General features: G+C 36.8%; 1 protein-coding gene across 2 annotated transcripts in view; it reads right to left on the bottom strand.

Annotated features, from left to right (window-relative positions):
- Positions 1-12,097, bottom strand: part of CORIN (corin, serine peptidase) — a gene marked incomplete at both ends in the record, with an annotated part of 178,757 nt that overhangs the window by 22,054 nt on the left and 144,606 nt on the right. For both annotated transcript variants that reach the window (XM_084233149.1, XM_084233150.1), the window contains 2 exons: positions 5,737-5,863; positions 7,264-7,374. In XM_084233149.1, the coding sequence (XP_084089275.1) occupies positions 5,737-5,863; positions 7,264-7,374 (238 nt within the window). The remainder of the gene's footprint in view (positions 1-5,736; positions 5,864-7,263; positions 7,375-12,097) is intronic.

Here is a 12,097-nt window from a genome sequence, read left to right as displayed (position 1 = left end):
ATTTTTATCATGTATGACTGTCAGTAATAAGGGCAGTGTGCCTGAAGTTTAGTGGACAAGTGGAGAAGATAAGGAGATTGGGTCAGAGAAGGGGGCAAAGCTGCCAGACTATGCAGTGGCTTACAGGTCAGAGTAAGAAATTGGATTTTGAGTCCAAACTGTATAAGTAGTAAGAAAGACCAGTGGGATTGCCATATAGATAATATCATTGCTGACAATCAGTCCTGCTTGGAGGTAAAAGCAAGCCAAATTGCAGTCAATTTCAAAGACAACATGAAAAAGATTAGATCAAAAGTTAAATCATCACTAGGAGTCTCCTGGTACAGTTCCAAGAGGAGGATGCTGCATATAAGCATTTCTAACAGAAGTAACACCAACCTCTTTGGTCGATTCCTAATGGAATCTTCTGGTTGTGAATCATGCTTTTATTAATACAGGACCCATTAATATTCATGTCTACTGGCAATACTATAGTCGTGCTGACAATTAGGAAATCTGATGCCTCCAGAGACATTATGGAGATTGATTCTTCCCATTCCAGAATCTTCTTGTTCATAATTAACCTTGATATTTTTAGCAGAAAGCTAGGTCTATGACAGTACTTAATTCTGGAGAACCCATGGAAACCACCATTGATTTAAAAAATCTTGATGTGAAACTTTTAATGGGTCAACTTTTTTAACTAAAAAATGGAATGTAAGGGTAAAAAAAGATCTGATTAATTCAGGGTCCCATGTGGTTCCATTCCAGTTAATAAATGGTGAATTTTTCTACACCATGGGGAAGTTTTCATCTAATTTCATAAATTATTCATTAACTCAACTAATAGTCTGATACTCACTTTCGAACATATATCAAATTCTTGATAGAACTTGCCGTTAACTGATCAATTGGAAATGCTCTTAAAACAACTGGTAGACCCATTGGTGCACATCCTTGCCACTGTTTTGAAGTATAGGATTTGCCCCCTCAAGAGGAGTCACCATAGCACTCCCACCACTGAAGCACCCATCAATCTCTACGATGTCGACCATTCCCACACCTTCTCCCATCCTCATCCCTCTCTACCCCCTCTGAAAGCCACAATGTTCAGCTTTCAAGAGTTATTTTTAAAGTTTGTCTGTCTGACATTTTGTTTGTTTTTCCTATATTCCACCTATAAGTGAACATCCAGTATTTATCTTTTACTTTCCATTTCACTGAGCACAATCCCTTCCAGCTCCATTCATATTGCTGTAAATGACATACATTTATCTTTTTTGATTGCTGAGTGGTATTCCATTGTGTATCTATACCACATCTTCTTGATTCACTCATCAGTTTTGGGGTATACTGTATATTTTTTGTTAACAACAAGTTAATCTTTAAAGTATCCTATCCAAAAACAAATTCCTTAAAAGCCATAATCTTTGGACAATTGCTTAAGAGAACAATGACCTATTCCTCATAAGCTGGTTTTAATAAAGCAGAATGAAGAAAAAACAAAAACCTAGCACATTTACCTTGTTCATAGCAGTTATTAACAAGTCAAAAAGTAGAAACAACCTTAATATTAATCAATTAGTGAATGAATAATCAAAAGATGGTGATATCTACACAATGGAATATTATCCAGTCATAAATAGGAATGAAACACTAATACATGCCACAGCTTGGACAAACTTTGAAAACATTACGTTAAGTGAAAGAAGCCAGACCAAAAAGGCACATACTGTATGATTTTATTGAAATGAAATGTACATAATAAGCTAATCTATAGAGTAAATTAGTGTTTTTCAGAGGCTAGGAGAGAAAAAAAAAATGGGTTGTAACTGCTAATAGGCATGAAGTTTCTTTTCCAATGATAAAAATGTTCTGGAATTAGACAGTAGTAATGATCATACAACTTTGTGAATATACTAAAAACAATTGTTTGTACACTTTTAAAGAGTAAATTTTAGGAAAAAATTTTAAAAGAGTGAATTTAATGTCATATGAATAGTGTCTCAATTAAAAAAAAAAATGACTTAAAGGCTTACATGCACAGGGCCAGCAAACTGGATTAGGTTTTCTACCATACAGAACTGAATCTACCTTTGAGCTTCATGGAAGTCAATCAATAAGGAAACCTTCCTGGATTCAATAGTTTCCATTTGGCAAGTGAAATCTGAAGTTAGAAACTTTTTCCTGGGAATTCACATTGGGGAAAACTTAAAATGCAAATCCTTACATTGTGAACTATTAGATAATATAATAGGTGCTGTCTTTGTGGTTTTACCTAAGACACAGAAACATTCCTTTAAAGGATATTTCTTCATTCATCAACACTAAAAGATTAGGGAATATAATAAATTTCAACTTCATAAGGAAATTTTTGCCAAAATTGTACAATGTGTTTCCAGATGATCTAAATTTATGTAGAGAGAAAGCTTGTGGAGTCAAGAGACAGAGAAAGTCATATTCCCTTAAACCAGCTTCCTCAAATACCAGATGTCTCAACTGAGCATTTGGCAAGTACTAGAGGGCAGTCTAAATCCTGATTTGTATTGTTGATTAAATAAATGTCCATATGTGTTTTTGATATTGGACATGCAGGTAGCAGAGTCAATACACTGTCATAAAAATTTAGGGGCTAGATTTATACCCTCATCTAATCAAATACTCATCAGACTTCCAACCAAAGGTGAACACTAGAGATACATCCAGATGGGGGTAAAAGATTTTCCAGATTCAACAAAGATCTCTGAATCTTCTTATTTGGACATATATTAGTCCAAATATATTAGCCAAGAGCCGAACATATATTAGTCAAGAGTCAAACATTTGTGCTAGATATGGAAGGTGTTATTTAGGCCTGAAATTTCTAAGTGCAGATGTTTTTGGTCAATTGCCTCTATCATGAAAACATTTCATTAGAATCCATGTAAAACATATAATTTGATATAGACCTACATTTTTGACAAACCTCTAAAATGAACATTCTCAAGTGGATGAAGTGACATGTGGACACTACACAATAGTGTTTTTATCTATCAATGTTTGTTGAGTGAATAAGTGAATGTCTAATAAATTTTTGTTACAGTGTCAAGATAATAGAGTTGATTTTTCTTTCGCAATTTTATTAGGAATGCTATGTGCAGTACTATAAATAAACCATTCTCAGATGACTACACATCTGAAAATGTTTTCTAACCTTAAGCTTTGGTTTTTTACTCATTTCTTCCCCACTACTATCTCTTTGATGATGCTATTCACCATAGTTTCCTCCACAAAATGCCTACTGTGGCACAAGGCCCATAAGCAGATACTCAGAAATAATGGAAGTGATATTGTCTAGAATCAGATGAGGTTGCTTTTTCAATTTCAAGTTTTTGATGCAGAGTATATTGAAGGTATAAAGGCAGGTCAGTAAAATGGATACTCCACTCCAGAAACCAATAGAAGGTAGCTCTTCCTTCTGTCCTCTCTCTGGCAAATGGAGTGTATACCAACCACCTAGTCATGTCTAAACAGACCCTTCTCTTAGAAACTTTATCTCTGGAGGAAATGACTTGAAGCTTTCAAGGCTAGTTGAAATTTATTTGAGGCATAAGTGGTAAAATTGTGAATGTCCAGATTGGCAGCTGGTCTCCAGGGACAGTGATAGCAGGGCAGTCTTCTAAACAGCCCATTTCTACAATAGCAATTTGGCCTCCTCTTGCCAATTGTCTTCATTTCTCCTCAGTCTGGCTCTCCAGAATTTTATCAATTTATGAGCCACACACATAAAGAACAAACTGAAGATTATCAAAAAGTACAAAATACTAAGGCTACCTTTCCTACTTATTTTCTTGGAAGACTTATCACTACACCCATTTAGTCAGTCAACTAATGGTGATGTTCTTCCAACCATATTGTTCTCTCAGATTTTCCTAGCCATCTATAAAAAAGTTATCATTTGAAAAATCTAAATATTCATTTAGATTTTAATTATGTAAACTATCTAAATTATTGAAATGACATTTTCCTACTGTGTTAAGGAAATAGATTTCTTAAAAATCCAATATGCAAACAATATCCAAAGATGGCAACCACCAAAATGTCTGTCAATTGATTAATAGGTTTTTCTGTTGAGGTAACATTAGTCTACAATACTCTATAGGTATCAGTAAGTTTTCTCACTTCAGCAATGGTATATCTTTTACTCTGCCTACCTCCAAATGAATGGATAAAAGATTTTTAAAATCTGGTATATTCATGGGATGGAATATTACTTAGTCATAAAGGGGAATGAAGTACTGATACATGATGCATGAAAACATTTGCTATATGAAAGAAGCCATATTATGATGAAGGGTCTACAATGTCTACAACATTGTGAGTATATTGAATGCCACTGAATTACATACTTTAAAATAGTTAAAATGGTGAATTTTATGAGTATTTAATTATGTCATAATAATTTTTAATCCAATATACAAAAAATTAGAAGCACTATAAAGTAGAATATTTAAAACAAGATCCCTTCTATTTCAGTGGAGTAGGATGGCTTGTCAAAGAATCTTTCTGGTTATAAAATCTTTGTAGTTCCACTTTGCCCTCAGAACCCTCAATGGAATTATGTCATTATGTAATCAAGTTCTCAAATTAAGAAATAACCATGTGTCTTGGTGAAAGGAAAATAACTCACATTCAAAAGGTTTTTCATTTATCTCTGATCATAATCATATCCCATTTCCTTAAACACAATAAGGAAGTTGTGAAAATGAAGCATAATTTAATGGATCTTGGTAAATATAATTTTTCCACTCTGGCAAAGTTTAAAGTTATTTTACTATATATTATTAGTTACTCAATCTTCAAAAGATGTGGGTTTTTACATGGCGAAAATGAACTTAGCATGCTGGGATTCACAAAATTCTTCAAATTGGGATAATAAAAATGAGCTGGTAAATGCTAGAGCACAGTTGAATGGCTCGTTACTGCAAGATTGTTCCAAGTTTACTCAGGGGAATTCTGGGAAATGCCATTTAGTCAACTTTTCATTCTCTAATAATTCCTTATCTCTTACTTCTGTCATTTCTACAGGCCCTCAAATCTCACATACATAAGCATTATATAAAAGGAAAAAATAAACATGTGCACATATAAATATGTAGATGCACTCACATATCTATATTCTAATACCCCTAATTATTACTTTCTATCCCCAATATAAATGAAAAGGAAAATCCCACAAAATGGCAAGTATCCAACTTTCAGAGTATCTAGCTCAGTGCATTCATATAAAAACCAGTGTCTTTCATTCTACTAAGAACAAAAATGGTGAACTATTTCCTGATTTACATTTCCTGCATGACTTAGTATAAATTGAAATACCAGCAACTCCAAGTTGCTTCTAAAAAATTTTTTTGTTGCTTAAAAAGGAATTTTCAATAACCTCTTGGGGGGGAAATAACAAGATTTTCCCATCCAGATTTCTCAGAGGAAACCATCTTAATGCGTTTATAAATAATGAAAGCAGTTCATTTCAAAAGTACTTAAAATATAATGACTACATTTACTTTTAGTGGCTTCATCAAAGTAGGTTTTCAACCCACACTCTTCAGAGCAGGTGCCTGTAATTAAACATGGTCCTCTCACCTGATTCATTTCCTGTGCCTCTGAAGGCTCTATGTGAGAGCACTTACTCACTCTGCATCCATGAGGAAGACATTATTGCTAAGTTCCATGAAGCTCTCTGAGAAATTTATCAGTGCTACATACTACTGACCTTACCCTAAACCCATTTGCTTGCAGGCCAGCTGACTCAATGTATCCTGCCAGCCATCTGCACACACAGGGTGTTCCCTGGCAAATCTGTGAGCGGTCAGGAGTGAAGAGTTCACATTTTTAGAGAGGGTCACTGAGGAAAAAAAAAAGGGAAAACTCTAATTTAAAAATTTAAAACATTTCTCTCCATGAAACCAAATGATAACTTTACAGGACTTTGCTTCCCTTGCATGCATTTGTTTTCATTTATTTTAGCTTACTGTCTGGTGGGTACCTACTCTGGGTGAATCACTGCTCTCAGCGTGGTGAAGGACCAAAAAACATGACTTAGAAATGTTCTCTTCCCTTAAGGAACCATACACTCTAGTGAAACAGACAGGCTGTTGATTACAAGTTACAAGATACCCAAAGACAGGGTGCAGACCCATAAGTTAAACCCAAATTTTTGCAATATTATGAAGAGCTAGCTATAATCACATGCAGATCTTTTCAAGAAAGCATAGGAGAGTACAAGTGTTGATGGTGACATTAATTCAGGGTGAAGTTGGAACATGCACTCATTCATATTTTCTAAAAGATAATTCTTTGTATTTAATAAGCCACAGATCATTTGTGAAACATTATGCACTTAATTGCAACACCACATGTGAAAATCATGGCTTGGCCAGGTGAGACAAAGGACAGAAACAAATGCAGAGAAAATGGGAGGAGTGATGAGTGTAGGATGAAAGAATGAATTGCACTCAAGATTCCAAACTGCCACATGGAACTACTAGTAGAAGATGCCTCTAAGTCTGCTAAGTGAATCACTGGCAGGACTTAGTCCTGTCCTGTCCTTGTAAGAGAGGAGATAGTTACAAGTCGCATTTGGATCTGGAGCACGAGTACAGGGAAGATAGAAGGATCACATTAATATCCTATTCTAGGAGGTGTCAGTGATACAAGAAAGGCAGAATATTGATAACTGTTGAAACTGGGTGATAGTGAAAGGTTTAGCAATTCTATTTTAGCAGTTATATGGTCATAACACTACAAACTCACGTTTTTACATATAATATAGAAATTTCAAATTCAGTAGTAACTTGGAGATGTCCTAAGAGTTGAAAATAGCATATTTGAATCACCACTGTTAGCTTTTATAATAGTGAAGCAAAACAGATGAACTTGGTTAGTAAAATCCATGAAATCACTTAAGACGCATCTAGCCCACAGGTGTTAGAGTATGCAAGAGACAGCAAAAACAAGCGCTTAGTGGGCCTCCCTGGTGGCGCAGTGGGTTGAGCACCGCACTGTGAAGCTGTGCACAGCCTCTGCCGTGCAGGTTCGATGCCAGCCTGCCGGCCAAAATCCCACATGGTGCGGCAGACCTCTACTGTCTCGCCTGTTGCTCCCCCTCAGCAGTGTATTGCTGTCATCTACCTGTTCTGCTCCCTGCTCTATTTCTGGTGAATCCTCTCACTCTTCGCAACTCTGGCCTGTACACCAGCTCATGTATAAAAATAAATAAATCTTTAAAAAAAAAAAAGTGCTTACCACAGTCCCATTCATCTGAACTATCCAAGCAGTCAGCATTGCCGTCACACCACTGATCACGTGACACACACTCGTGGTTTGTGCATTCTACTTCATCATCTTGGCAAAATGCTGGCATGGGGAACAAGAAGGCAGATGATAAAAACATTTTAGAAATAAATATGATTACCACTCATGTGCACTTATCATTTGCCAGTAGGAGCATGGAAGGAAGAATTTGTAGTCACAGAGGCCTCCAAATCAGGCATCTAGAAAGAATAATTAAATTGATAAAATGTCACTTCACAGATGTCAATCCCTATAAATCAAAAGCATTTAAGCAAAACTATTATCTGCAAGTGACTAGATTTTCAAGTCAAGTTCTAAAAAAAGGAATGAAAAGTGGGGTGCCCAGAGCAGCAAAAATTCCAAAGATTAGAGAAGAAACTTAAAATCATAAGTGTGGCATGAGCAGACTTAAAATCATAAGTGTGGCATGGGAGTGAGCAGACTGCAGTCACCTTAGCATGAAAACAAGCTCTGCCTACATGGACGGAAAAGGTTGTGGGTTTTTTTTCTTAATACCTACTATTAAATGACTCTGAGACATGTACTAAACCTCCCTTAGGGTTGAAAAAATCATAGTGAAACCCCTTGACAGCTATCCTAGCAACTGTTTCCTTTTCTCTCCTCTTTCAAGGAACCTTATTTTGCTCACTATGCCCCCATTCATGTTCAGATCCAGAGGAAGAGCCTCTTTAGTTTAAGTGGGATATGACTTTTTTTGACTACAAAGATTTATTTTCCAAGTGTTATTAGTCCAGGAGTAAATATGCAATCCAAGACTAAAATACACGGTTTTGTAGGCTGTGCTTTGCAATATAGTTTCTGTCCAAACCCTGCAAAAGGACATATGTGCCAGCCCAGGACAGGGGGAAATGGAATCATTTTCCAATTGGTTCTTCCCAAGGGGTCGTTTTTACAATTCAGCTGTTTAGGTGGTGTTTTTCTAATCTACCCAAAGGTTCCTGACAACAGGCTGGACCTCTGCTGGTCAATCTGAGTCAATCCATAATTGATATTCCAGAGAGGAGGGCAAGCTTCTTGCTCCTTCTAACAGGATATGTTGCGGGAAAGAGGTGGTGCCCACCTCTGCCACTGTGGGAACCAGCCTAAAGTCAAACCAAACTGAAGGGATCACATGGGAGATGCTGAACTCAAGAATCCCTTCTACCCTTCTGGCCTGCAGTCCAAGCCCAGACGGGGAGCGGGAACCCACCACTGGGGCAGATCGGGCATGCAGAGGAGTGCAAACCCACAGTGCCTTTTTAGAACAGGGTCCTTTCTTCAGTAAAGCCTGCTTGAAACCTGCAGATGGCTCCTGGAAGAGCCAGAGGTGAGCTGGGAAATTCGCCCAAGATGCCAGCCAGAACCAGCAACACAGTGTACCAATGCATATGGCAAATTAGAAAACAGACTGTAGGGAGTAGAAAAACCACATACAACCCAGCAACTCCTCAGAAAAAAAGCACACCACAAAAAGAAAACCACTCCCCAGATTGCAACGACAGTAACTTGGAAGACCTTCTGCGCCTTCCAGAAAGAGAATTTAAAATTGCCATGATTAAAAAACTGACAGAAGTCATAAAGGAAAACAACGATAAGGGAAAAATAATCAACGATCAGAAGAATGAAATTGAGTCCCTAAAGATGGAAGTAAAAGAAATGAAGGAGATCAAAGAATTAATAGAGGCACTAAAGAACTCTGGGAAAAGCAATGAAAGCAGAATAGATGAAATGGAAGAACGAATAAGTACTCTTGAAGACACAGAAATAAAAAGAACCAAAACAGAAAAGGAAAGAGAAGTACGAAGGAAAAAGACCGAAGAAAGACTTCGGGAACTATCTGACTACATGAGGAAAGGAAATATAAGAGTTATAGGAATCCCAGAAGGAGAGGAGAGAGATGTAGGAACAGAGAAAATATTCAAGGAGATAATTGAAGAGAACTTCCCAAACGTGAAGGAGCTGAAAATTGATATACAAGAAGCAAGAAGAACACCAAACTTCCACAATGAAAGGAAAAATACAGCAAGACACATAATTTTTTCCAGGACAAGGAAAAAATTAATGAATCTGACAAGAGGGAAGAAACAGATAACATTCAAAGGAAAACCAATCAGGCTGACATCAGACTTCTCCGAAGAAACACTACAGGCAAGGAGAGAGAGGAGGGACATAGTCAACAGACTCCAAGAAAACAGATGCCAACCAAGAATACTCTATCCTGCAAAGCTCTCCTTCCTCTATGAAGAAAGAATAAGGACCTTGCAAGACAAAAAGAAGCTCTGGAATTTCATTACGACTAAACCCCCACTCTAAAAAATAGTACAAGGGGTCCTAAAGCCAGAACCTCAGAGGGACGAATAACAAAGAAAGAAGGCCAAAAAAAAAAGTTATTAAAAGAATAAATAAATAAAATCAAAAGAAAGACAAACACAATGGCAAATACAGATGCTAAAATATCAATATTAACGCTAAATGTAAATGGACTAAACTCTTCAATAAAAAGACACAGAGTCGCAGGCTGGATTACGAAATCACAAAAAACCCCGAATAGCCAAAGCTCTCCTGAAAAAAAAAGAAGGGAATGGAGGCATCAGACTCCCAGACTTCAAACTATACTACAAAGCCATAATCATCAAAACTGCATGGTATTGGAACAAGAACAGACATGCAGACCAATGGAATCGAATAGAAAATCCAGAAATAAACCCACAGATTTATGGTCAACTAATCTTTGACAAAGGAGCAAAGAATATGCATTGGAGCAAAGAAAGTTTGTTCAATAAATGGTGCTGGGAAAACTGGGTTGCTACATGCAAAAGAATGAAGCTTGACCACCACCTCACACCATACACAAAAATCAACTCAAAATGGATTAAAGAACTAGACATAAGACCTGAAACCATAAAATATATAGAAGGAAATATAGGCGAAACACTACGTGATTTGCACATCAAAGACATCTTTACAGACACATCACCCAAAGCAGTGATAGTGAAGGCAAAGATAAACAGCTGGGACTACATCAAATTAAAGAGCTTTTGCACAGCAAAAGAGACAATAACAAAAACAAAGAGAAACCCCACCAACTGGGAGAACATTTTTGCACCCAACACTAATGATAAAGGACTGATCACAAAAATCTGCAAAGAGCTGATGAGACTCAACAACAACAAAGAAAATAATCCAGTCAAAAAATGGGCAGAAGAGCTTAAAAGAAACTTCTCTGAAGAGGAAATGCAAATGGCCAACAGGCATATGAAAAAATGTTCAACATCACTTGTCATCAGGGAAATGCAAATCAAAACTACCATGAGATACCATCTTACACCAGTGAGAATGGCACATATTAAAAAAACTAGCAACAACAAATGTTGGCGAGGGTGTGGAGAAAAAGGAACTCTTCTGCACTGTTGGTGGGAGTGCAAACTGGTCCAACCACTGTGGAAAGCTGTGTGGAGATTTCTGGACCTACTAAACATAGAGCTTCCATATGATCCAGCAATTCCACTCCTAGGTATTTACCCAAAGGACACAGAAACATCAATTCCAAAGAACACCTGCACCCCTATGTTTATAGCAGCACTGTTTACAATAGCTAAGCTTTGGAAACAACCCAAATGCCCAAAAATAGATGACTGGATCAAGAAGATGTGGTACATATATACCATGGAATATTACTCAGCATTCAAAAAAGATAAACACATGCAATTTGCTGCAACATGGATGGCGCTGGAAGGGATCATGCTCAGCGAAATAAGCCAAAAAGAAAAAGAAAAATACCGGATGGTCTCACTCATAGCAGGAATCTAGAAAACTTAAATAAGGGACCAGGAAAATGAATAACTATAAGAAAGTGAAAATCAAAATCAACAAAAAACTATGAACTAGAGACACTTTTAGGGGGGCGGGGGCGGGAGGGGAGGGATTGGGGTCAGAATGGGGGGCTGCAATTGTATGGGGAATATAACAATAAAATTTATAAAAAAAAAAAATAAAGCGTGTGCACACACTCAAAAAAAAAAAAAAAGAAACAAAACCCAACTTTTTGCTGTCTCCAGGAAACATATTTAGTTACAAAAGATAAAAATAGACTCAAAGTTAAAGGATGGAAAACAATCCTACAAGCAAATGGACCAAAAAAGAAAGCAGGAACAGCTATACTTACATCAGATAAAACAGATTTCAAACTCAAAAAGATAAAAAGAGACCCCAATGGTCACTACATTATGATCAAGGGGACAATACTTCAAGAAGAAATAACACTCATTAACATATATTCACCAAATGAAGGAGCACCAAAATATATCAGACAACTATTGTCATCTCTGAAAACAGACATCAGAGAAAACACATACGTAGTGGGAGACTTCAACACACCACTATCAACAATGGATACATCAACAAGACAAAAAATAAGTAAAGACACTAAAGCTCTAAATAAGGATCTAGAGCGCTTGGGCTTAACAGACATCTATAGAACACTAAACCCAAAAAAATCTGAGTACACATTTTTCTCAAGCGCACACAGATCATTCTCCAGGATCGATCACATACTGGGACACAAGACAAGCATCAACAGATACACCAAGATTGAAAATATACCAACCATCTTTTCTGACCATGAAGGCATCAAACTAGAAATAAACCATAAAAAGAAAGCAAGGAATTCTCCTACCTCATGGAGATTGAAAACCACACTTCTGGAAGACCACTGGACTAATGAGGAGATCAAAGAAGAAATTAAAAAATTCTTTGAATTGAATGACAAGGATGATACCAATTTCCT

Source organism: Talpa europaea, assembly GCF_964194135.1.
Source record: "Talpa europaea genome assembly, chromosome: 5".
NCBI lineage: Eukaryota > Metazoa > Chordata > Mammalia > Eulipotyphla > Talpidae > Talpa > Talpa europaea.
Note: the sequence above shows the minus strand (reverse complement) of the source record. Positions and strands in the feature narration are given on the sequence as shown.